Source organism: Zeugodacus cucurbitae, chromosome 6 (assembly GCF_028554725.1).
Source record: "Zeugodacus cucurbitae isolate PBARC_wt_2022May chromosome 6, idZeuCucr1.2, whole genome shotgun sequence".
In the NCBI taxonomy this organism is placed as follows: domain Eukaryota; kingdom Metazoa; phylum Arthropoda; class Insecta; order Diptera; family Tephritidae; genus Zeugodacus; species Zeugodacus cucurbitae.
In genome coordinates, this window is record NC_071671.1 from 9530441 (window position 1) to 9557675 (window position 27235).

A 27235-nucleotide genomic window follows, 5' to 3' on the forward strand; every position below is an offset into this window, starting at 1 on the left:
TAGTTAAAGCGCTCTTATTGAAACACCCTTTATAAAGATAGTGAGAATTTGGGGAGTGGATTGCTTATATAAGTTTGCCATCTTCAACGAGTGTTTTATATCCCTCTAATAATATATTCAATGATTCCAGAGCAAAAATTCCACTAGAACTTGATAAAATCATTTTGATCAATTGCAAAACTCGTTAGACCACAAATCGTAATATGAACAAATGAGGGTCAAGCCACATTATTTATCACATTTCACACAAACTCTTGAAAAATGTCAAAAAAAGTTGCATCAACCAGATACCATCCAATAACCGCAGTCAAATTTGATTAACAGTCACAGCGATGTGACATTTATGCTAAACGGACGCTCTTCACAAGCCAATCTCATATTAGTTTACGCACTAGGTCAGCATTGAACCATACACTGACCTAGTGGGCTGTTAAGTAATGCTGAGAAACCGGCGATCACAACAACAACAAAACATATTTCATAATAAAACAAACACTTCATAACTGTAACGATAAATAAAGGGAGTAGAGCAATAAATTTCACGCTTTGAAAAATTATATGGAATACTAGATATAGTTGATAATGCACTCTAACGGTACCTAATATATTGATGCAACGTACAACCGCGACGCCGTTAACGAAAAACACCGAACGTCAGCTAAAAATAAAATAGAAGATAGTAGATGAAGAGACATAAATAAAGTGGTTAAAATGGCAAAAAATGTCGGGAAATGTGTCAAGGCGAACTGTTGACATGCAACGGCATCCACGAGCCAACACAACGAAGCGCTGGTGGTGGCTGGCGGAAGACAATGTGGGAAAGCGGAATGCGATAGAAGAGCGAGCGCGTGGTGGTGCAAAATGCACACAAGGTAAGCGGATGTGAGCAGCAACAATAGCAACAATGCAAGAAAGAAAAATAGCAGCAACAACAACAAGAAAAGTAACAGTGCGAAGGCAACGGGCTGACATTCATGCATAACATTGCTGACAATTCATCTTTAGACTTGAATGTTGCTACTGCTGTTGTTGTTGTAGCTGTTGCTGTTGCGCCACCGCTGCCCCATTTGTTCTCGCCTGTCGCGCACATTAACTCACTGACTGAGTGACTGAATGACAGACGGATGCTAGAGTCTATGCGTGTCATGTTGCTGTTGCCACTAACTTCATTGCTGCTGTTGTTGTTGCCGATCATTGATGCGCGTGTGCATTGTTGTTGCAATGTCATTGTAGCTGCTTGTGGCCGCGAAGGCGAAGCTTTGCTGTTGCTTGGCTTTGACAGCAGTTGTTGTTGCTGTTGCTGTTACTATTGTTGTTGTCTGTTACTATTGTTTTTGTTATTGCTATTGCTGACATGCGCGCACAGATTTCCGCTCGATGCTCGCTAGTATAGCGCTTGTGTGAGCGTTTGCTGCCGCGCAGCCATTCTAGCGCGTTGGTGTGCCGCACACGTCTTCTTGCAACAATCGAGAATTGCAAGAAAGTTGCAGAGCAAAACGTGGCATACACGCGTCGCCGCCGCCAACGTCATTGTCATCGTCATCGTTGGGTGAAAAAGTTAAATGTGGAAGCAGGAAAACATAAATCCATCAAAGAAGCGACAGCTTGCCGCTAACAGTTGTTTCTAGCTGCTGCTACCATTGCAGCTGCTTTTGTTGTTGTTTGCATTGTTGCATTATCTGCAGTTCTTTGCCAAAGCGATCTGGCGAAGTGAAACTGAAATTTATATGCTAAATAACGGTAAATGTAATGTGCCTCGCTGGAATGTTGCGTTTTTTCGCAATCACTGTTGCCTACTATTGCTCTTGTTGTTTTTGTTGTAGTTGCTGCCTGTCGTTTTTCAACACTTAATAAAATTAAATAGAATTGTCTTCGTTGCGCTGGGTGTCATGAATCGTGCCATATAGAGGGTGTGAGGGCATACGGGAGTGAGCGTGGTGTCTGAGTTATAAAGTCTTAAATGAAATGTGAGCTGAGAGAATATACATATATGTTGGTGTATATAGAGAGTATCTCAATAGTATAGAAGGAGCACTAAGTAATCATTTATTTCATAGTTAACGTGGGATAACTCTCTGGTGCCTAGGTCATTTTCAGATAACTGGGTCAAGCGCTTTATGCAGATAACCGACCAAATGTAATAATAATATATTTATTCCCGCATTCACGATCAATAAAATAGCATAGAATTCATTTTTAGCTTGAAATAAAAGTACCTTTGTACTGAGCCTTGAGAATCTCTCGAAACATGTTGGGAAATTCTTTGGGATTGTTCTAATTCGATATTGAGTTTCACCTATGTATGTATAGAAAGGCCCTCTTCAAAACAAGATCCCAAAGGAGCGAGCAAAAAGTTGTTGTAGGATTATAATTATATTGTATTTCTGACAAAAAGGACAATTGGTAGATAATAAAAGTACCTATTAGAAATGCCTCTCTTAGACTCGTTGAATTTCTCATTTGATATTTGGGTACAGGCAAATGGCTAAAACCACTACTAAGAAATAGCAGTCGTACGAAGGGCGCATTTAGGCCTTTAGGAGACCCATTGTGACTACACTACTACTTCTTCTTCTTCTTAACAGGCGTAGAAACCGCTTACGCGGTTATAGCCGAGTCCACAACAGTGCGCCACGCATCTCTCCTTTTGGCGGTTTGGCGCCAATTGGTAATACCAAGTGAAGACAGGTCCTTCTCCACCTGGTCCTTCCACCGGAGTGGAGGTCTCCCTCTTCCTCGGCTTCCACCAGCGGGTACTGCATCGAAAACTTTCAGAGCTGGGGCACTTTCATCCATTCGAACAACATGACCCAGCCAGCGTAGCCGCTGTCTTTTTATTCGCTGGACTATGTCTATGTCGTCGAACAACACATACAGCTCATCATTCCATCTTCTGCGGTATTCGCCGTTGCCAATGTTTAAGGGACCGTAAATCTTCCGCAAAACCTTTCTCTCGAAAACTCCTAGTGCCGTCTCATCGGATGTTGACACCGTCCACGCTTCTGCACCATAAAGTAGGACGGGAATGATGAGGGACTTGTAGAGTTTAGTTTTTGTTCGTCGAGAGAGGACTTTACTTTTCAATTGCCTACTCAGTCCATAGTAGCACCTGTTGGCAAGAGTGATTCTGCGTTGGATTTCAAGGCTGACATTATTATCGGTGTTAATGTTGGTTCCTAGGTATACGAAATTATCTACAACTTCAAAGTTATGACTATCAACAGTGACGTGGGAGCCAAGACGCGAATGCGCTGACTGTTTGTTTGATGACAGGAGATATTTCGTCTTGTCCTCGTTCACCACCAGACCCATTCGCTTCGCTTCCTTATCCAGGCGGGATACTAGTCCCGTATATTACCACACTTCATGTCCGCTCTGAATTATCCTGTGGTCTTGCTAAAGTTTTTAAAGTAGTCTGGCGATTTCAACCGCTACACAGTTTCCCGGAATGACATTATTTACTGGAACACATTGTAGGTTTAGCGTGATGTAGTAAGATAGTGCTGGAACCCATTGGCAGCTCATGGCATTCTTTCACTTCATCTTCATCTTCAATAAGACTCTAAAAGATTTTCGTGATTTCAAGAGATTTGATTTTGTTAGAGAGAGTAGGCCTTCGTTGGTTGCAGTAATCTCTGCTTGAAAAACACTGCAGTGATCTGATAGTCGAAAGGCGATTTTGTTGTCTAATTTTTCCGAAAAGACACCAACTCCCATTTGTTCCACTAGTTTCGATCCAACTGTATATGTTCTTATCAACCTTGTCTCTATTCCACTCCCCTTTGGTGGAGATATTGATTGAGGTAGGAATGGGAACTAGCTAAGTATATTAGAGCGTGTTTCTTTTTACAGTTGACTAGAAGAGAGAAACAGAACTACTCTTCACTTCTCTGTCTTCTAAAATGGCATAGGACAGCAGTGGCAGCCATACTCACAGATATTCGCAGGCTTCTGTGGTGACCATGATTCGCAGAAAAACGTTAATTTTTCATATGGTTCACCATTCATTGTCTGTGTCTCAATTCCATAAAAGATAAGTTCGCGCATAAAGCATTTCAGTTCTTAAGGATCTGTAAGAGCGCTAGTAGCTTTCGTTGTCGTTCATATTGCCAACAATTTAAGTATTTTAGTTTTTTTTTTATTTTTTCGTAAACACCTGTGTTATTAAATGTATATTTAGAATGACTTCACTTTTTTAAAGACCCGGCACGTGCTCTTTAATAGCCTCTGTCTTTATTACTACTCGTTACTATGAGTGATAAAAACAGGCTTTTACTGTCTTCTTCAACAAATTTTCTTTGGAATTACTACATTTGTGGACTAGGCTAGCATTACGATGACGTATTTGAATACTTGATTTGAGTATAAAAAGGTGTTAAGCTTCATATAATACCTCAGCGATCTAACCGATTTGCGAACCCAGCGGCGCCGTGGCCCATTCGTGTATTACAAAGCAGAAACTTGTTAGTGAAAAATAAAAAAAATAAAAAAATAAAGCCCAAATGAGAAATAGAAAAAAATAGCGGATTGTAGGGAAACTGGAGCAAAGATCGCTTATCGGCGCTGTTGTACACGCCAATAAAGCCGCTTAAGTGCGCAGATTTGAGTTTGAGCAAAAGCAAAAGCAAAACACCAGGAAACAAAGCAAGCCTGCGACGGCGGCAATAAAGCCGTTATCAGCGCATTGTATCAATAATAGTGCGGCGAAAATGGTGTAAAAGCGCAATTAAAAAGCGGGTGAGTTGTACGTGTGCTTTGGCTGGCGAGTCATTTCTTTTTTGGTATTTTTTAATTTTTTTAATTTTTTTTTTATTTTTTTTTTATTTTTTCCGCCTTTCAAATGAACATGTAAGCCAAACTAAATGCATGCCAACGCTCAATTTCGCCTTTCTTTCATTTTCTGCGTTTTGTTTTGCCATTTGTTATTTTGTTGTACAACAAATTTTGCAGTTTAATGATTGCCTGGTGCAAATTGACACCAAATTTAAAAATTTATTTATGAATTGACGCGACTTGACGCAAATTTTCGACAGTTATTACACTTTTGACCAACTTTTATTTTTTCTGCGCACGCTGCTGATCAATGGCTACAACAAATTGCCAAACAAGCGGATAGGAGAGCAGGCGAGCTGTTGAGCAGCTTAGTGATTGTTAAGCGTGTATGTTTAAAATGTTGCGTGTGTGTGTGTGTATTCGAACATTTATTTATTTTAAACGCGTTTTTTGATTTTTTTTCTGACTATTTCACACATGAATGGTATTGAAAGAAACTAGTTATCGAAGTAATTGATTTTAAACGAGTTGTTGTGTTTGTATATATTTGTATTTGTATATTTGTTTAACTAAAAATCGTTTCTACTGCTGCGTGGCTGCTTAATTATATGTACAATAACGCATAGCAGCAGCAGCAGTAGTGGTGTCACTCGGCTTAGTCAGCGGCCAAGTTCGTTGCTTAAGTCTTTTGTTCGTGACTCGTCTGCGCGTCATTTAAGAATATTTATATACACTTTTTGGCCATTTAACGCGCTCGAAATTCGAAATTCGTACATTTATCAAATTCGCACTCAATTCATATGCAGTCATCATTTGGGCGCTGTGGTTAAGCCGCTATAAGCAGTGCCAAGCAGTTCATCGCCCATTTGGCTGAAATAAATAAAGGGAAATTGCGATTTTTTTATTTACGTTTGCAATTCACAAGCGTTGCAAGCTGCACGCTGACAGCCAGCCACTTGATGGCATTTTAACAAATTGCAGGCGTGGTCGTTTTGTGCTCAATCTAAGGCACACTCGCATGCACACACACACTTGCAACGCCTTGCATAATATTATACCTTTTTTATGTGGCAAGTGTGACTTTACTTCATTCAAAAAATTTACCAATTGCGTGCAAAATTCACTGGAAATTTTAAATTGATTAATTAATTAATTGAGTTCATTTAAGATGGAGTAAGCGCTTACAGCCTTTTCGCAAAGGAATTAATTGATCAATTGATTAATTGATAATGAATTGAATCGGTCTTTGCTCAATTAAAGTGCTTATGTCAATCGATTTAATATGTATAAGAAAATAAAAATCGTATTATACTACATTAATTTTTAATCAAATACAAATCGAGTTGAAAATGGAGTATAGCTATGTGTGTTGTTGTCTACGTTGTAAATTTGCTTGTATTTATTAATAAAATATCAATCAGCAAATGAAGCTTACCAACTTCCTATGAAAAGCAAAAACAAAAATGTATAACAGCTTATCGTTAATCGAGTAGCCGACTGTGCGAAAGGCACAAACTTGTTTCTCAATTATAAACTTAATTAAATTAAATTAATTTGACTGTGCGAAAAGCAAAAACTGGTTTCTCAATTATAAACTTAATTTAATTAAATTAATTTGGCTGTGAGAAAAGCAAAAACAGGTTTCTTAATTGTAAACTTAATTTCATTAAATTAATTTGGCTGTGCGAAAAGCAAAAACTGGTTTCTCAATTATAAACTTAATTTAATTAAATTAATTTGGCTGTGCGAAAAGCAAAAACTGTTTTCTCAATTATAAACTTAATTTAATTAAATTAATTTGGCTGTGCGAAAAGCAAAAACTGGTTTCTCAATTATAAACTTAATTTAATTAAATTAATTTGGCTGTGCGAAAAGCAAAAACTGGTTTCTCAAGTATAAACTTAATTTAATTAAATTAATTTGGCTGTGCGAAAAGCAAAAACTGTTTTCTCAATTATAAACTTAATTTAATTAAATTAATTTGGCTGTGCGAAAAGCAAAAACTGGTTTCTCAATTATAAACTTAATTTAATTAAATTAATTTGGCTGTGCGAAAAGCAAAAACTGGTTTCTCAAGTATAAACTTAATTTAATTAAATTAATTTGGCTGTGCAAAAAGGCTTAGCAACGTTAGATTTGCTAAAAAAATATTTCGGAACAAGAATATTTCAGTTGAAAGTAAATTTCAATGGAATGGTAATTAATATAATGGTTAGTCATTTGTTAGGCCTCATAAAATTATAAAATCAATTGACTTAATTAAATAACAAAAGCGCAGTCTCGTTATCTATTGAAACCGTATATTATAATCGTCTATGTAAACTCACAAACTTGAGCTGTAGGTATTTCGCTTCTTAACAAATGTTAAGTGTATTAATTCCGATGTTTAAGAAACTCCAAATTTTGAACTTGAAAAAGCAAAGAAGTTTAAAATTATATTGCAAAACATTATTTTGTCTCAATCAACCCTTCAAAATTGTGTTTAAAAGTATCTAACAACAAAATTTTGTGTAACACTATACGAGCAAATCGATTTTTTTCTTGGTATTGGACCAAACTAATATTTTTCCAGGAGATTGAGTTATAAGTAAACAAATTGTTTTCTTCAATTTTCGAAGTTAGCCTCCAAAATCGAAATTCGAAGTTCGATATTCGATTATTCGAGTTATTTTTAATTACAGGATTTAGTAATAATAATTTTTTTAATTCAACGGTGTATAAAACTTTTCGGTCAAGCTTATATGACAGATGCTATGAAAGGTCAAAGTTTATTCTTCGAACAAAATAAAAATTTAAATACCGAAAAATACTGGGCCCCTTACAACATCTGCCATATAAACTTGTCCTATTTTCGGACATCGAATCCAAAAATTTCGATTTTCGAAGCTAAGTTCGAAAATTGAAAAATACACTTTATTTACTTATGACTGAAAAAACTTTGTTTAGTCCAATACCCAGCCGAGTGTTGCACAGTATAATAAACTCTTTGTTTAAAGTAGTGTTTAATCTTAAACACCGAACTATTCCATAAACTCGAGTTTATGACAAGGGGCGAACAAAGTAATATATTTCAGAAAATAATACAAAGTAATCGTAATCGAGGTATCGATGTTGAGCATCATAAGCTAACGACTATACGACAATACTAACCCAATATTTTCTAAAACTTTTGTGCATCTAAATTAAAATTGAAGACTTCTCTTAATCACTCAAAAAAATTTAAGTAATCAACTTCATTTTCCTTCTCGCCGAAAAGTGTTATCATCGGTGGTCACAAACACTTACACTTACACGAGCTGTACAAGTAGCTCACCCATTGATTATTTGTATTAAATTATACAAAATGAGATGTTTAAGCCGCAGCACAGTTAGTTGTACACGATGCTAGACGCTTATCGTTCTCCATGCATGAATGGCCTTAGTAATAACAAAACAAAACGCTAATTTATGAAAATCTCTTCAAGAGATTTATTTTCAAGAGTAAACGCACTCCCTCCTTCGGTCAACCGCATATCCAATAGATTTCCATTGGCCGCATTTGCTATTAACGCCAACAACGAGTTTTGTGCGATTTCATGCTGTCATCATACATATATGAATTTATGATTTTCTAGTTCGCATTGCCGAAATTGTTTTTCTATCGCGCCGCAAAGCGGAAGCTATTCTACATGCACGAAATCGCCAATGCCAATGGGTCGAAAGCACCGCAAGATCACGTAGCAGTGGGAGGCGGCAACGCTACTGTATGGCTACACATACACATACACCGCTAATGCCGGTCATTCGCTTATGTGCGCCGCCAGCTGAAATTGAAGACTTTCACTATGAGCTCAGCGCGTTTTGTTTTCGCAATTGTTGTATAAAAAATGATTTGCTGATTTCTGCAGTAGTCGTGTTTGTTAGCGCCTTTTATTGTTTGAGCCGTTTGTTCTGTTTTGTTTATTTTACATGTACTTTGTAGCCGTTGATTGGCTTTGTCATGTGGCCGACGCGGGACGGTAGCGCATTCAACTGTGTGCGCCGCGCATGCGCACACGCGCGCTCATTTATTCTTATCAACGATCGCTGACAGTTAAATAAATTGTGTGCTGTTGTTGTTATTGCTATTGTTGTTAATAGTGCGCTGCGTTAGCAAGGGCTCATGCGATAAACAATATTGTCGCTCATATATCAAACAATTGAACGCGCCGTCTCACATACGTCACCGCGCCATCGGCGGCGTTTCTCAACAAGTTGATAAATTTGCACCGCCGGCGCTTGAGCAGCCTAATTTATGCGTACGCGCGCATATGTGCGCTTATTTATAAGCGATTCTTCCAGCAACGCCTCCTCACGGCTTTCTTTTGCCATTTTGCACTTTTTTTCATTTACTTGGCGCTGTGAAATTCGTAGGGCGTCGCGGTGGATTAGGCGCAAATACAAACTTGTTTACACATCTCATATTACTTATGTTTGTTAGTGTTGTTGTTTTAGATTAACATAAATCTTCAGTTAGTACAGCATGTAAGTTGCTGTAAGTTGAACACGAATGCTCTTATTAGAAGGCGTCGAACGCAAGCGCTACTTCAGTGCTTCCAGCACCCTAAGGGCAAATGTGTCGTCTTTCTATGTAGACATTTATAAGCATTTGAGTTGTGCATAAATTAGGGTCGTATCAATTAGCACCTCAAATGGTTCTTCTTTTTTTACCAATGTCTGGTTATCGCCTTTTTAAGTGTGTATCTCGCTTAATTTATCGGAGCTTCATTGTAAAATAAATTTAGACAAAAAAAGTGTATATAAATGCTGTCACTAATTGACTTACAACCGTAAATTTATATATAACACTAGTGACAAAACTAGTACTAAAACCAAACTTCAATTACCAGTATCAATACCATTACCACTACCACAATTACTACTAATGTCAAGAGCAATGTCATTGTCAGAAACAAAAAAATACCGCTTTCATTACCAGTACCAATGAAATTACCATTACCAGTACTAGTGATATCAATACTTCTATAATTACAATTACCACTACTAATAGTAACAATACTTCTACAATTACCATTACCAATACTAATAATATCAATATTTCTACAATTACCATTACCAGTACTAATGATATCAATACTTCTACAATTACCATTACCAATACTAATTATATCAATATTTCTACAATTACCATTGCAAGTACTAAGATATCCGTACTTCTACAATTACCATTACAAATACTAATAATAACAATATTTCTATAATTACCATTACAAATACTAATAATAACAATATTTTTATAATTACCATTACCAGTACTAATGATATCAATACTTCTACAATTACCAATACCAATATTAATAATATCAATATTTCTACAATTACCATTGCAAGTACAAAGATATCCGTACTTCTACAATTACCATTACAAATACTAATAATAACAATATTTCTATAATTACCATTACCAGTACTAATAATATCAATACTTCTACAATTACCATTACCAATACTAATAATATCAATATTTCTACAATTACCATTGCAAGTACTAAGATATCCGTACTTCTACAATTACCATTACAAATACTAATATTAACAATATTTCTATAATTATCATTACCAGTACTAATAATATCAATACTTCTACAATTACCATTACCAGTACTAATGATATCAATACTTCTACAAATACCATTACCCGTACTAGTGATATCAATACTTATATAATTACAATTACGACTACTAATAGTAACAATGCTTCTACAATTACCATTTCCAATACTAATGGTATCAATACTTTTACTATTACCATTACCAATACTAATAATATTAATATTTCTACAATTACCCTCACCAATACTAAAGATATCAATACTTCTACAATTACCATTACCAATAAACAAATTACATTACAAATATCAATAATCACTTTAAATTACTACAATACAAAGAGTAACAGCAATATACAAATACTAAAAAGATTACCAATTCCAATTACATTACCAATACTAATATTAAACACCAATATTTATTTTGAACCCATACCTACAAGTACATCCATGACTATGACTGAATCTTTCAAACACGTGTTCACCTTTTCTCGTCTCCATGGTAATTAATTATCTCAAATTGTTGATGAGCCAAAATTTACACTCTCAAAATTCCAAAAAACCTACAAATCGCGCAACTCAACACTAATGAGTGCACAAGCACACAAACATACAGTTCAAAGGTAATGTGGATGGAGCCTTAATTACCACACTTCAACAGCGAATATACTCGTGCACACAGTCGAAATTATTTTACAAAATTAAAAAAAGTGGAAAAAGTGAAAAATTCAGAGCTACACAATAATGAGCGAATAATGACTTTGAGACGACAAAAAAGGCAGTTTGTTCTTACTTTCGTACGAGTATTCCTGTATTAGTTTGGTTTGAAAATAGTTTTGACTACTTAGGAACCGTTGAAGATTTTTCTTTTTTGCATTGAAGCTTTCATCAAATAATAGGAATTCATAGTAATAATAAGAAAGCTTTACTATATATTCTATATATTAAAAAAAAAAATTTAGACGTAAGGAAATGCAAAAATATTAATGCCTTTCGAACCATCCTTATATAGGTGTGGTATTTCAATTAGTTTTTAACACCTAATCTGGTAGTTAGCTCAATATTCACGCTTCACCCTCCCTCCTTCCTTCAGTCATTTCAACATGTTTTACAAATATTTTTTTCAAATATATTTTGTACTGGTGTTCCACTCATCAGCCTCACAATCATTATTCAAACAAGAAACTGAAATTAATTCAGCTTCAACTTAAACTTCAAGTATCCCCTGAATACTCCTCGCACTGCTTCTTATTCACTGTCCTCAGCGACTCAGTCTGAATCAGAGATCTGCATTGAGTAATAATGAAATTAGTGCACAAACTCATGAGCCAAACAAATTGGTGTAAATGAGTACTAATACAAATATCAAAAATGACAAAGACTCATTTCCACCAAACCAAAAAAAACTCATAGTAATTCTACACTTATATGTGCCGTCAATTTATGACTCAAACGAGCGTATATTAAAAATTTCATTTTACTCACTTGTTCATTGGTCACGATGAAAATAAACTTGAATGATCTCGCTACACTGATCGGCATGAGTGGAATTGTGACTTCGTAGCTGAGCACGAAAGTCAAGATACCCAGTGAGAACTTCGTCACATTACATGTTTCATTATTTCATTGAACATGCATTTTCGTGCGTCTTTATTTATTTTCAATACATTACTATTAAAAAAAATATATTAGAACCTAAAAGTAACTTTACTGTCATTAATTAACTTAAAACATCAAATGTAATACACGACATCAAAGAACAAAACACATCGTTAGTCATTTCCCGCAGGGCACTTTTGCCTAGCGGCGGCACAGCCTTCGTCAGTTTTACTTTGATCCTATTCGTATCACTTTATTTATTTAGCTATACTATTGGTGTTATTTTGGTGGTATGGCTCATTTTTGTTTAACTTGACTAAATTATTGGCTCATGAGACAATTGAGCACTTCAACGATACGTATGAAGAGAAACTTACTCATTTTTCATTCTCTCGCTTTGTGTGCTGTGCGTAAATGTGTTTTATTGGATCTTTGTGTTTGATGATTTTTGACTTATATGTACTAATACTATTTTTTGTGTTACTCAACCAATGACTCAAAAAAGGGAATAATTGCAGTTCTCTGGTCTGAATCAGTTTTTTGCTTGTCGTTAATTAATTCGATATCGAAGAAAATGTTCTACCGTCTTCTTACTATGTATACTTGTATTCGCCTTTCACTTAAACAAACAGACAGTGTTATGTGATAATATGCGTATAATTTAGTCTCATTTTGATCTAACTTTAAAAACGAAAATTAAATTAAAAAAGAAATGAATATTAAGAGACGCTTATTAAAATCCTCGAATGAATCTGGATACATCACACTTTCTTGAAGCTGATCTCAGTTGAGCTTTTACCAACTGCAGAATATGCTACTCGAGTCTTAAATCATATAATAGATTTAATGGATGAGATCGTAAGTTGTATATTTGATAATAAGATCCACTGTGGTGGATCCAATTAAGTATATATAATTGTAGAGATCCTTGTTGACTCAAAGGGGTCACAAGTTAAGTTTAGTTCAATTATTAAATAAGATAAAATATTTAAAAAAATATAAACCATAATTCCTTTTTTATGCTTGTGGACAGATTTTCTATGAGATTGAAAATAGGTAGCCAGGTAGGGCCAACACATGATGGCAATTAAAGTTGGCTAGAACCGAACTTTTTTAGTTTCCGTAGCACTTCTTTCTCTAACTCTCTCTTTCTCTCTCTATCTCCCTTTCTCTCGGATAAGTTACTTCATCAATCCAGATGATGTGGACAGATTCTCTATGGGATTGATGATATAGTATTGTTAACTAGGCAGAGCCAACAAATGATCCTTATTCTCTGGGCTAAAGCCGAACTTTTTTGGTTCTTGTAGCACCTCTCTCTCTTTCTCTCTCTCTCCCTTTCTCTCGGATAAGTTACTTCATCAATCCAGATGATGTGGACAGATTCTCCATGGGATTGATGATAACGTATTGTTAACTACGCAGGGCCAACACATGATCCTAATTCTATGGGCTAAAGTTGAACTTTTTTAGTTCTTGTAGCACCTCTCTCTTTCCCTCTCTCTCTTTCTCTCTCCATCTCCCTCTCTCTCTGATAAGTTACTTCATCAATCCAGATGATGTGGACAGATTCTCTATGGGATTGATGATATAGTATTGTTAACTAGGCAGGGCCAACAAATGATCCTAATTCTCTGGGCTAAAGCCGAACTTTTTTGGTTCTTGTAGCACCTCTCTCTCTCTATTTCTATCTCTTTCTCTCTTTTTCTCTCTCTTTCTCTCTCGATCACCCTCTAGCTCAGATAACTTACTTGACACTCTAAAGACATTTAAAATTTGGTACAATATATTCAAATGCTTCTAACAACTATTGACATTCTAAGATCTCTTGTTCATTTTACATTATAAAACAAAATCTCTTGAAATTTTATAGCTGAAAGATAACCACAGCTGTATGTGGTACACCGAAAGATTATCTCCACACGAATGCGGCAATAAAATCATTCATCTAGCTGAACTTGCTACACGTTATTATATAATGATTTTATTATATTAATAATAAATAAATTAAAATTGTTGCTCCGCATTATTAACCGCTAATTTTACGTGTTGTTTTGTTTTTTTCTACGTCAACTCTCGAGGGCACTTCGCTGCTAATCGCTGCTTAGAATCTTCAGCTTTGGCTAATTTGCTGCTGCCTGCCTTAGTTCATTGTTATAATTTAATTTTAACGCGATTATTTTTATTGCTGTTGTTTTTAGTTTTAACTTTTTAGTTTTAATACAAATTTACACGGTTATTTTAGATTTCATGTTTATACTGAATTATGGCATAGAAAATGCGCTACATTTTATTATCCAACTAGACGCCACTACCAGCGAGATTTGCCTTCACTGCGACCGCTGGAAATCATGTTTGCTTTATATTAACTATAATTTAGTTTTTTGCGTATTTTTATTTATTTTTTGTTTTTTTTTTTTTGTTTTTGGTTTTTTTTTATTTATTTTTTTTTTTTGTTGTTGTTTGTTACTTTTATTTACGCGCTTCCTCACTTGTAGTCGTTCAAGCCTCTCGCCGACACCTTGTAACCTTGAAATCGTGCATGGCGATTTTCGGTATGTTGCTCTCTCTCGCTTGCTGCCTTAATTTCGTATAATCTTCAGCTTTTTACGCGCTTTTTTGCTCATGTTTCAGCGTAAATGTCGCTACGTCCACTTGTTATGTGCCAACGCAAATTAATTGTTTATAAATGTAGTACGATATATGTATGAGTACGAGTGTGTAGTATGAATGTGTATGTATTGTATGTACGTGTATTCGAGTATTATTCAATTAAGTGCAATATTTTATTTCCTGAAAATTTATCTTAATTAGATTTAAAACATATGTACATACATACATACTTTTAAACGTATTTACTTATATGAATTTGCGCAGTTAATTTGCATCATTTGGTTTATTAAAAAGGAAAAAAAAGTTGATTGCAAGTGAATTACGTGTTTTCAAAAGGTAAAAACTGCGGAAAAAATTACTGCCAATGAGTGTTCGCAATTTTGTCTTATGTCACCGAGCAAATTACTGACTCGCTGATATTTGACATTTGCAACTAGCATTGGTTAGCATTAAATACAATAATTATATAATTAATTCCTATAAATCATGTTCTGACAGCTTCTTCCAATGATCAAAGCTTGTTAATTGGATAAAAAATAGAGCTTATGAACCTCTATAATACAATCATGTCAGTATGTAGAAATAGCAAACATTTAACCCAGTCTGTTGAAAAAATACATAAATCTCATTTAGGGTCAACAGAGACTGTGCAATAAATTACCTGTTACTCCTATTATTCTACTTAGCTTGGACTTATAACACCTTTCCAGCAATTTTGTAACGCTCTTTCGTTAGCTGAGGGTGGTCACAGGGTGACAAGGATAAGGCGGTAGTGCGATGACACTTATCACACAAAAAATTAATTAGATTATCTAAAAAGCGATCGGGATCTATATCAACTCTCTTATAGCACAATTTACTTAGATCAGAGTTGTATTTACCTGTGTGTTTTTTTTAATAAATGGTGATCTATTTCGAGGCTCCTTACTTTTTTAAAGAACAAAAACCACAGAAAATTAAAATTTATGTCATGGAGAATCTTTATTATCAATCGAAGGAACATTCTTTGGCATTTACTTTTTAAAGATTATCACTTTCAAATGTTGCCCACGTCTATGTCTCAGATGGTCCATCCGTCGAGTCCAATTTTCGATGACTTGTTCGAGCATTTCGACTGGTAACTGGCGACTGATACACGTGACGTTTTACTACAAAGCCTGAATCGAAGCGGGCTTGTCGGCATAAACTTCGGACTTCACATATCCCCACAGGCAAAAGCCTAAAGGTGTGATATCACATAATCTTGTTGGTCAATCGACCGGCCCAAACGTGAAATTATCTGCTCAACCAAGTGTTCTCTCAATAAATCCATTATAACAGACTGAGACTTGCATGACATGTTTCACGATAAACCGAAATATATTTATTTAAGAACAGAAACCCTTGAATTTTATAACTAAGTAATAAAATCGTAACATTTCTCTCTTCTCTCTTTCAATTACAGGAAAACATCCAAACGAATTAACGAATTACGAAACAACTAATTTGCAACCACCACAAAAGACCGTACCATCATATCACCAACTGCCCGCCGACCTCTCCGCAGAGAGCATACGCAAAGAAGCCGCTTTGGTACTAGCACAAGCCGAGCGTCACAAGAGCAAAGCCGAGAACGGCGATAATATACCCACATTTAAGGTACGCACCAAACGTAGCGGTGAACCGAACCCAAAGAAGTTCCATTCATTGCCCACACGCAAAAAGAAGTCGCCCGCCAAACCGGTTTCGCGCAGTGTAAGTGACGCAGCCGCCAAGAAGAATACAAAGCGCCCATCGATTTTCAATATCTTTAGTCGACGTAGCGACACGAACGTGAATCAGGTGGACCGCGATCCACGTTTTGAAGACAGCGGCGGTCGACGTTTAGTACGCAGCAAAAGTGATGTTGGCTCATATAACAAGGAAGAGCGTAAATACAAGAAATCTTTAAAGGAACCAAAAGCGACTGCTACTCCCGGTGGACTGCAAACACTAAATAGTTCAAGCAAGCAACAGTTGATCAATACACCACTGAGTCCTATAATTGAGAACGCACAAAAGGAGGATTATTTTGCAGAGCAATTCAATAGGGAGCGACGCAAATCGGAGGCGATAACCGAGCGTGAAAAGCATGAGAGTGGTCTGAGTGAGCTGCTCGAACGCAGTCGCTTACAAGCTGAAGAGGACGGTAATATTTTAGGCAAAGGCCATATTTCACACGCGATACGTGATAAAATAATCAGCCTCCAGTCGAAATCACAAGAGAATATGCATAGCTCACAGTTACCGGCACAGAAGTTGCCGCTTACCAAAGGTGTCACCGTGAATGGCCTAGCGAAGCGTTTGTCTATGGAACGCTTCTCGCCACCGCCGCCGCTATCCGGTCCAGCCTTCTCATATATACGCCCCAACGAAGGTATCATGTATGCGCAGTTGGAACACAATGACGATGAAAATCGCTATCGTCGCGAGTACATACACTCACCCAACAGGGAGTTACGTACACCCTTACGTGAATACCGTTCACCAGCACGCGATATACGTGAGATGCGCTCACCGGAACGTGAGCTACCACCATCTACAATGACACTGGGCCGCCAGTCAGTCGATCGCACTGACTTCACTACTAGTCAAAACAACATAAAGAACGCCTACAACTACAATACGCACAATGGACGTATCGGAAACGGTAACGGCAGTCGCGTTATTATTGAGCAATCGACAACGCGTGGTTCACCAGGGACATATGGTTCGCCTAACGGCCAAGTAGGTCCTACTACCATACGCATCACAAACTCGCACTCGCCATCGCCGTGGCAGCAACTCAGTCCACGTAATTTGAGCGATGAGGACGAGGGTTTGGGTGTTGAAACACGTAAGTACTACGAAGATGAGTCACCAGCGTTGACACAATCACGCAGCAGCAAGTCTCCCGCTGAGCCGCCAATTGTACCAGTCATACGTAGCATTACGCCAACAATCGAAAACGGCTATGACACGCGTGGCTATCAATCGCCAACTCGAGATGAGCCGATGAATGACATTGGTTACAGACGTGCACGTCTTGAGTCGCGCATACTAACACGACGTTTCGGTGAGCCGACGACATTGGAACGCAACGGTTACCACCGTGAAGTGGAAAACTCACCGGAACGTTTCGAACGCAATGGATATCAACGTGAAGCGGGCGCATCACCCGAACGTAATAGGGAAGTACGCGAGCAGTCCGCATATCAGCGCTACCTCAGTCCCGAACGCGAGCGAGAGTCATATGAACCGCGCTTTCATAAAATGGAAACGTCCGAAATACTAAATAAATATTCACCAGAACGCTCACATCTGGATATTATTGCACCAACAACCGTGCCAATTACAACACCAATGATGGAGAAAACGTCGCGGTATAAGCACACGAAATACTATGACGACGGACGTGGCGGGGTAAAGGAAGTATATGAACGGGAGACGCACTTGGACGCTGACGGTAAACCACATGTGCGCGAGACACGACATCGCGAACGCATGGACGGCTCCTTGGAACGTCAGCAACTGCAGGACTATGAGCCGAAAAGCTTAGACTCACAACTAACGAGCACGGATCAATATCGCTCCTCACCTGAGAATATGAAACGTTATGAAATGAGCACAGCACACACACAGGATTGGCATGGCAGCAGTTTGAAGCGCGACAAGCTACAACAGCGTAGCTTCGACAAGGGTGACTCCGGTATTGAGAATGACTTTCGCAAGGAATCCTTCAATGGCGAGCTCACATCCAGGTAAGTTACAAATGTTTTATCGATACAAAGCTATCTTCAACATATTCCTACCTTGCATACAGATGGCGCAAACGCACCATTGCCGACGACATAAAAGCATGCGAGGCGTTCCTGCGCAAGGAGCGTCGCCACATCGAACAGCTGCATGTGGCGCGACGCAGAGATAGTTACGTCTACCGTGAACGCTCCATCGACGATGGCTCACATTACGACCCACACTTAGACAAGTACCCTGCGGCAACGAGCACGCTGCGACGCAAGGATCAGCAGTCACAGACGGCCGGCACTGAAACGCTGAAGCGCAACAAAAAGCTCGGCGGTTTCGAGAAGGTGAAACAGCTCTTCACCGGCGGCAGTGGCGGCGGTGGCGGTAGCGGCAGCGGTAGCGAGGGTGGCAAGTCGGGCAAAAAGGATGGCGACCGGCAAGCGCGTGGCAACAGCAGCACCGCCACCAGCAGCAGCGTGCAGACCACAAGAACGGGCACAGCCAAAGACAAAGACAGCAGCGGCGGTGAGAAGGAACGCGAACGTTACATGGTGAAGGAGGCGGAGATGCGTTCGCGTTACAGTGAGCATCGCGGAAGTGGTGGCGCCACAGCGTTAGCAGCAATGCTGCACGAAGACGCGTTGCGCGAACCAAAGGTGAGTAGCAAACAAACTAAGTTGGTGAAAAAACGTGTATGCCTAATTAGAAAATCATTTACACCGACGACTGTGGCGGCAAGTTCACTGTCCGCACCAATATGCGTAGCTTGTAATTATTATCTTATTGATTTTTAATTCAATGGAACACTTGGGAATTGTGAATATCTGCGGAGCTATCAACTCCGCTTACATTAAATACGAGCGTTCATTTATAACAGTGCCGCAGACTCGATACAAAGCCCGCCTGCGTGTGTTGAATTCTATTGTTTGGCCATTTTTTATTTGGCCTATTCAATGAAAATAACAACTCGCATGTCTGTCTTTTTTTTACAACTGTCAATGTGTGAATTCCTGTAACTTGCGTAATACTCGTAGTCATAATGAAGTTTACTTTTGAAACTATTCAAGCAATTCAAGTGTTTTGGATGACGTAACAGCCATCGCTTCTTCGACGGCTACACATTGACTGCTCATGCTGTTGGCGGGCAACGCAAACATGCAACATGAATGTGAGCGCCAGACAATAGTCGGACGACTACAAGTAAACATGAATATTTGGGTACAGTTGTGGACACCAAAATGTTTACAGCTTTTTACTTGAGTCTACTTTGTGGAACCAAAGTGTAATGAAATCATAGATCTCGGACACTTGCTGGATATTGCCAGAAGATTTGAAATGGTTGTGTTAATCTTAACTTACAAACCTCAATAGTTTATGTCTTTAAATCATTTTCTAAATCTTTGACCTTTACTACAGAACTCTTGAGATCAATAAGCCTTCAAGTGATAGTGATCCATATCAAAGGCACTCCTCAATTACATTTTTACAAAGGGTTCTTCAATACTACTATGTATGGTACTCGATTTCTTTTGCATAGCCACCACGGGCACGCTTACAGAAGTCCAGACGCTGTACGAAATCGTACGAAGTTCATCAACTTTCGCTGGCTTATTGGCATAGACCATAGACTTGGCGTAGCCCCACATGAAATAGTCCGACGGCTTCAAATCGCACGACCGAGGCGGCCGATTGACTGGGCCATTTCGTGAGATAACACGTTCACCAAACTTGGTTTTCAATAAATCGATGCCGTACCGTTGGAACTGCATATTGTCCAAGTCCATATCATCCGGTTCGGGCCAAAAAAATAATCGATTATCATTGAACGGTAGCGATTGCCATTCACAGTAGCGTGTCGGTCTTGATCATCACGGAAGAAGTACGGTCCAAAGACGCCGACGGCGCCGCTAGCGTCATCGGTCTACTTTTGTAGCAGCCCTATTGAAAAACCATTTATATAGTACTACTAGGTACTCAACTTCCCCTTAAGTCCGCCCTTACCCATTTACATGTCCACCACTGTATGTAAGCAGCTAGCAGAGAGATGAAATAGCGGCAAATTGCTTCCTCATGCCGTGTTGGCGCTCTGGACGCACATCACATTGGCTGGGCAGACAGCCTCCGTTGTGTGTTGACCGACAGCACTTGATGTGAGGTGCTACTTGCGACACGACGATGCATTGGCATTGTTGTGCGCCAGACTTTTGCTGTTCACCGCCTGCCGCCTATCGCACTTCCGCAGCCTATTATAAAGTGGCATGCAAATTGCTAGCTGGTAGCGTGTTGCAATGCCGTGCGGCATGATGATTGTGCGGTTGTATGTAGGTGGCGCTGCCTGCCGCATGTTGCATGTCGCACCTACAACCCAACCAACTAACCTAACCAAACAACGCGCAAAACAATACAAAGCAAAGCATCACCGTTTCCACTACAGTTTTCCAACATTACTGCATCTTCTTATCTCCTTTTTTCTTTTTTACTTTACCATTTGTATGCAATTTTTCTTTTGTCTAGTTAAGGGCTTCGACATTTAAATACAGTTGGTTGTGCGCTTAGTAGACGCTCGTTGTGAGCCGTGAATTGTTTGGGAAAGGTCGTTGCGGTCAACTTATTGTGCCACAACTATTACTGTACACTCATAACTAACGAAGACACCACTATTACGCAAGTGGTTGATTCGTTTTTTTTCTTAGGCTTTTGATGAAAAAGAAGAGTATAACGGTTATGCGGCGCTGCATATGTAGTTATGTATCTTGGGCAATGATATGTGAATGCAATTGATGCCTAGCATGTGAACGAATTGTTGTTGGAAGTGATGACATCAAATATTTTCAATCAATTCGTTTCTTATTGAATTTGAATTTGGAAATGTCTGACTTCAATTTGTATCATGATGTGTTTGGGAGCTCGACAACTTATATTGCTGCCTTTCATAGACAATGCTCTTCAATATTCAAATTTCATAACCTCAATTATTGTTTGGCAAGGCCTCTTCACTAATTGGAGATGTACTTCTCTATGTAAAGCCTTAACCGAATTCTTAGTAATACAAGATGAGTTTAAAAGTTCGGTCATCGAGCCTCAGTTCAGTCGGACGATAGCTCTTACTCAAGAACCTCCAAATGTTGTTTACGCCATTAAGGCAGTGGCACCGTTATCCTCGACTAGACTGGTATGGATTCCTGGCGGAATCGCGAGAAATTTTAAGGCTGATGAGTTTGTATGTTCAAGTACGTCTGTCTCATTAATAGTGGCATGGGAACATGTAGTGGGAAATGTGGGTCGTTATCCTACTGCGACCCACATTTATACAAGTATACCACTGGAGACGTGGGCCTCGGCTGAGCTGGGCAAGCGCTGGCCACTAGCACTAGCGTAGTTGCCAGATCCTTCTGGCCTATGGTGAACTATCGAGCTCTTCGCACTCAGTAAAGTTCAGCTCTCCTTAGTCGTAGGGGTTCTAACAGGCCACTGTTCCATCAGGATCCACGCTGTAAGGTTAAAAATCTTACCGGATGAGAGCTGTATAAGCTTCATGGAATAACACAAGGTGGAATTACCTCAACATTTTCGTCTGGAATGGCCAGCCTTTACGAGACCAAGAAAAATATTTATTGGATCTCACTTTCTCGAGCAACCGCGCGAATATAGAAATGAAAACCCACTGCAGTTTTGTAGTAGAGCGCTTTGTCGAAACTTAATACCTAACCAAGTAGGGGGAACTTGGCTTCAAAAGTCTACGAGTGTTTCCGCTCTAGTGTTGTAAACCAGAATAAGTACTCGTAAAGGCTTTCAAGTATATTATTGTAAACAGTTATTAGCCCAATCTTGAAATCTCCTCAACTCAAGATCACAAACTCTCGCTCTACATTCCTGATGAGCACATAGACAACTCCAAGCACATTTTTTCGCTGTGAAATTAAGTGAAAAAAGGGACTTAGAAACACATAAAGAAACAAAAAAGCGTGGGAGAATTCCAGATCATCATAATTAAATTTCCATAAGTCTACACTTAGTTCTCGCATAGAATTTAGAATGCGAAATGGTTATATGATGAGATGAAATAGCAAAAAAGAATTAACAGTCCCACGGAAAAAAAAATCAATCACACACAAAACAATTCTTTGTACAAGTCTCAGCCTCCGCAGACATACAACATTACTCAGTTTCTATTTTTGTTTTTTTGTGATATAAATTTATGTAAAGTATCAATAATGCGTGGTATCGATTATATCTACATTTGTAATAACAACAAAAGCAAATGTGGTATGAATAACTGGAAGTGAGTTGCCGTTTTTATTCGCCCAATGTACAGTGTACTCTACATAGGTGAATCCGTAAAAAATCAATTTAAATAAAAATCGCTAAGTTGGCGTGAAGTGCTAAGAATAAACAGACAGACATACTCACATCGAATGTCTTTTAAACTGCGCTGCATAACACTGCTGTAATACGAGTATTATGCCAAAACGCCCACAGAGTAGGCCAAAGTCTTCGGACGGTGGCTATTGAACTGCTGCAAAATGCCAACCCAACTGAATTGGCCGCATACATGCGAGAACACAAATATAATGTCTGACGGACAAAATGAGAAAGAAACACACTATTCTGGACAAAAAGATTAAGGAGGATCTATACTACTGTGTAAGATCATGATGAGCTCGTTGACAACGCGGAGTCTATAATCAGCTCTGATTCGATCTTCTCTGATTCGACCTTTCGCTTTTGCTCAGGTAGTTCTCACAGCCTTTTCTTCGGATGGAACATGTGAAACACTTTTTCAGTTCTGTTCTTCTAATACCCTTCTTGATTAAGGAAGATCGTTACTACCATAAGACCATGAAATGGATGAGCTCGTTAACAATGCGGAGTCTATGCTCTGCCCTGATCAATGATCGACCAATTCTGGAATCTTAAAATGGCTGAAAAAGAGTAGACATAGGTCATTCTCTAGTTTAAATCTCACAGCTTTATATTAAAATGAAACATGTGAAAAGCTTTTTCATTTTTGTTCTTCTAATATCCTCCTTGGGATCCCATTTGAAACTCGATTTCCTCATAAACCGACTTCTGCCAACTTGAATTTAATGGTACATTTCTTGGTATGTCTTGATAACCTCATAGTCCTTTTCAGTGGCGAGAACTCTGTAATAAAGTCCTTAAGTCAGCTAATTTCGATTACAGACACTTCGCTGAGTTCGACGAAGGTGTGCCTACCGAGGTGTATTAACTTTAGTCTGGCAAATACTGGACATTGAAGGAGGAAATTATTGGATGATTCCTCTTCGCCTTCCTCTAGGTAGCTTTGGCAACTATCAGCTGGCCTGTCACAAACCTCAATGATTGCGTCGAGTTGAGCCTTCCTAAATGACAGCGGCTGGAAGGACTGTTTTCGGTCCACCGCAGGCCAGAAGGACTACTCGCTACTGCGCAGATGCTGGTTGTTGTCCAGCGTTTGGCGAGCTCATTCAAAGTCTGTGTGTCCAGCGCTCTAGCGCAAGTGGACCACGAATTACCTACCCGCTTCCACTCCCACGTCATTGTTGCTAGGGTACTCACTCTTGCAAGCTCGTCCGCTTTGCAGTTTCCAGCGAATCTGGGGAACAAGTCGGTAGTTCGAAGTTACTGATAAAGGTGTTAGACACTCTCTAACTGGGAATGCGGTGTTTGATTAAATTTTTATAGAGGTCTCCGTTAATAAGTAACACTTTAAAGTGTAAGCAATTATTAAGTAGCTAGTATAATATAACACACTTTTAGCGCACAGTGTGATTGATTTCCACTAATGCAGTGTGATTGCGCACGCGCGCGAATACAAAGTGGCACGTTCGAACGGCAGTTATGCAGTGACCGAGAACATTTGTGTACGAGTACATTAGTTACACATAGATTTTTCAAAGCCTCAGGCGTTTTACACATTGACTACGAAAGCGGAAATACCAAATTATCAAACTACTTTAAATGTTAACAAGCCAATGCCACAAGCCACTGTTCAAAAGCGCGAAGTCCACACTTCAGCCAGTTGAGGCGGTGCCACACAAACGAACACCGTTAGCTTCAAAGCAAAAAAAAGAAGAGAAAAATAGCAGTGGGCAGGTTGCTGCAGACAACGGCAACGGAAGCCACAACTGGAAGCGGCGATTAGCGGCGCCGTAGAAAATTGCAAATGCATTGCAGCCCGAAGAGACGCATAGGCGGCACTTACTCGCATTACTTGCCACACAACGCCACACCGAACGACATTTCTTACCGTTTCGGTATGCAGCGACGGTGGCACTAAACACTGCTGTCTGCTGTGCCGAGGCGCGTCTTTGTCTGCGGCGTCTGCTGGCGCATAATTAGCGACGGTCGGTTGGATGCGCCACTGTAACTGAGACGAGGCGTTGCAACGCATTCGTTAGAATGTCGCTGCACATACCTACTTGCATGTCTCCTACCCATGTATGCCACACGGTTGCGTTCGACTGCAACACGTGAAGTTTCTAACGCGCGCGTCTACAAGACTGGCGTTGCGCTTTTTCTACTTTTTACCCAACGTCTACCACTTCCTTCACTTTTGGCACCACTGCTGCCGCCACCTTACAGACGTACATACATACATAGCTATTGAAGCCAACACGTCTGCCAGTCACTGCGATGGCGGCGCTGTTCTTGAGCGAGTGTCAGTTACACTGCTTGTTCGGCTGGTTCATGCATTTGTAGGCATTTGGCATTCGGCCTTGGTATTATAATGCACTAGAACGTGCCGTCTTCTACCACACCGTACTCTCCTCTTTCACATCTTCGCGCTCAGTTTCTTCGCCAATTGTTGGCATTCGCATATCAAGTAGTTGCGGCGTTGTCGGATTTCGCAATTGGCGGCGGATGTTGCATTACGCTGCGGACACGGCGCGCATGCGCGTTGCTGCTCGGTTGAGCGTGAAAATTGCATTGCAATGCTTGATTGCCCGATAATCGCTTTGATGTACGCCTTGTAGACGCACCACGAAGAGCGCCGGTAAGCGGCGGGGGAGTACGCCTTTTGAATGCGCAGAAATCTCAACTGGAATTGTGCAAACAAAACAATTTGCGAGTCAGCATAATTTTATTCGGCCTTTGTAAGAGCCAATTAAGCTTACCGGCCGCACCTAATGACCGAAAAGGTGTCAAAATAAAGTACTCATATTGAATTATAAAAACGGGCTGGAATTGCTAATGAGAAACTACAATTAGATACATTTCTTTTTTCTTCTCTTATAAATAAGAAAAGGTTTGTGCTGATTTCTAAAGTATTTGAGAAAGCATGAATTATGTATCAAAGAGTTAAAACGAATAAACAGACCTGCCATAACGGTTGTCCCTTTATGCTTATTACATCATTATTGCGCTGCTGGAAAGATTTAAGCCTCTGAACAATGTTTAAAGATTGTTCAACTTTACTACGAAATTTCGCGTTCTGTAAAGGATGTGTTTCGCGTGCTTCGCTCAACTTATGATCAACATAATTGGCCTACTGAGCGTACTCTTCACCACACCATCACCCATCTTGACCGACCGAATAGACCACGTCCAGCGCGCAGGGAAGAGAATAAAGCAACCGTAGCTGAGAGTGTACACGAAGACCGTGAAGAGTCGATTCGGCGCCGTTCGCAGAAATTCCGACTGACGTATGAAACGACTTGGCGCATTTTACGTCGAGATCTTCATTTGAAATCGTACAAAATACAGCTTACGCAAGAACTGAAGCCGCTCGACCGTCCCAAGCGGCATTGCTTCGCTCTATGGGCTCTTGAAAAGTTCCAAGAAGATCCGACGTTTTCGAACCAAATTCTGCTCAGCGATGAGACCCATTTCTGGCTCAATGGGTATGTAAACAAGCAAAAATGCCGTATTTAGGAATTATCGTTCCATATTCATTCAAAAATGATGACGGTGAGAACGCAACCGTCAATGACCACCGTTGTCGGGCCCTGATAACCGACTATTCGATGCCTAAAATTGAAGCTCTTGATCTCGGCGACATTTGGTTTCAACAAGACGGCGCCACTTCCCACACATCGCGTCAATAAATTTATTGAGAGAACACCTCTGTGAGCAGATAACTTTACGTTTTGAGCCGGTCGATGGGCCACCAAGATCGTGTGATATCACACTGTTAGACTTTTTCCTAAGGAGATATGTAAAGTCTAAAGTCTATGCGGGCAATCCCGCTTCAATTCAGGTTTTGAAGCAAAACATAACGTGTGTCATTCGACAGTTACCAGTAGAAATGCTCGAACGAGTCATCGAAAATTGGACTCATGGATGGACCATCTGAGACGTAGCCGCGGCCAACATTTGATTCCATTTGTCGCATGATAGTTGTAGAAATTGCTTGGAAGAAGTCGAGGTAGAAACATCGCAATATCTCCTTCAGACATGAATATGAACGAGCGGGAATAAAAATAAAAAACTGAAGTAGATTTGTGTTGGATTCAAGTAGCTTTGTGAAGATCAAATATCCAACTAGAAGACTACACAAAGAACTGTCGTTACCAGTCGTATACCAATTGTGATGCCGCTACTAAAAAGTTCTGCTGTCACTATCGACCGCTGTTCTTCTTTTTTCAAAAACTTCAAACTAACTACCGGGGTCTATAAACCATTCCAAGGCATGCAACTCCTACACTTCTTCAGCGATCGCTTGAATACTTCACATTTCTGATTCTTTCACCTCCACTCATTTCGTTTTTATGTTTTCTACGAAATGTATTATTATTTATGTGTCATCGGACAGCGGTCAATTAGTTTTATGTGCCGACTGGTGCGCGCCAGGTGGCAAGTGTGTGTAGGTGACAAAGCAGCTTAAATCTGATTTGATTGAAATTCCACAAGGCGGCCAACCACTCAACGTATCGTCATTTGGACCTGACACACCCCAAACAGAAATGAAGCACGAA

At 39.3% G+C, this 27235-nt stretch overlaps 1 protein-coding gene across 2 annotated transcripts in view; it reads left to right on the top strand.

Annotated features, from left to right (window-relative positions):
- The window catches only part of LOC105210999 (uncharacterized), a 158675-nt gene that overhangs the window by 123159 nt on the left and 8281 nt on the right, over positions 1–27235 (top strand). For both annotated transcript variants that reach the window (XM_054232739.1, XM_054232740.1), the window contains exons 4-5: positions 16018–18331; positions 18394–18973. In XM_054232739.1, the coding sequence (XP_054088714.1) occupies positions 16018–18331; positions 18394–18973 (2894 nt within the window). The remainder of the gene's footprint in view (positions 1–16017; positions 18332–18393; positions 18974–27235) is intronic.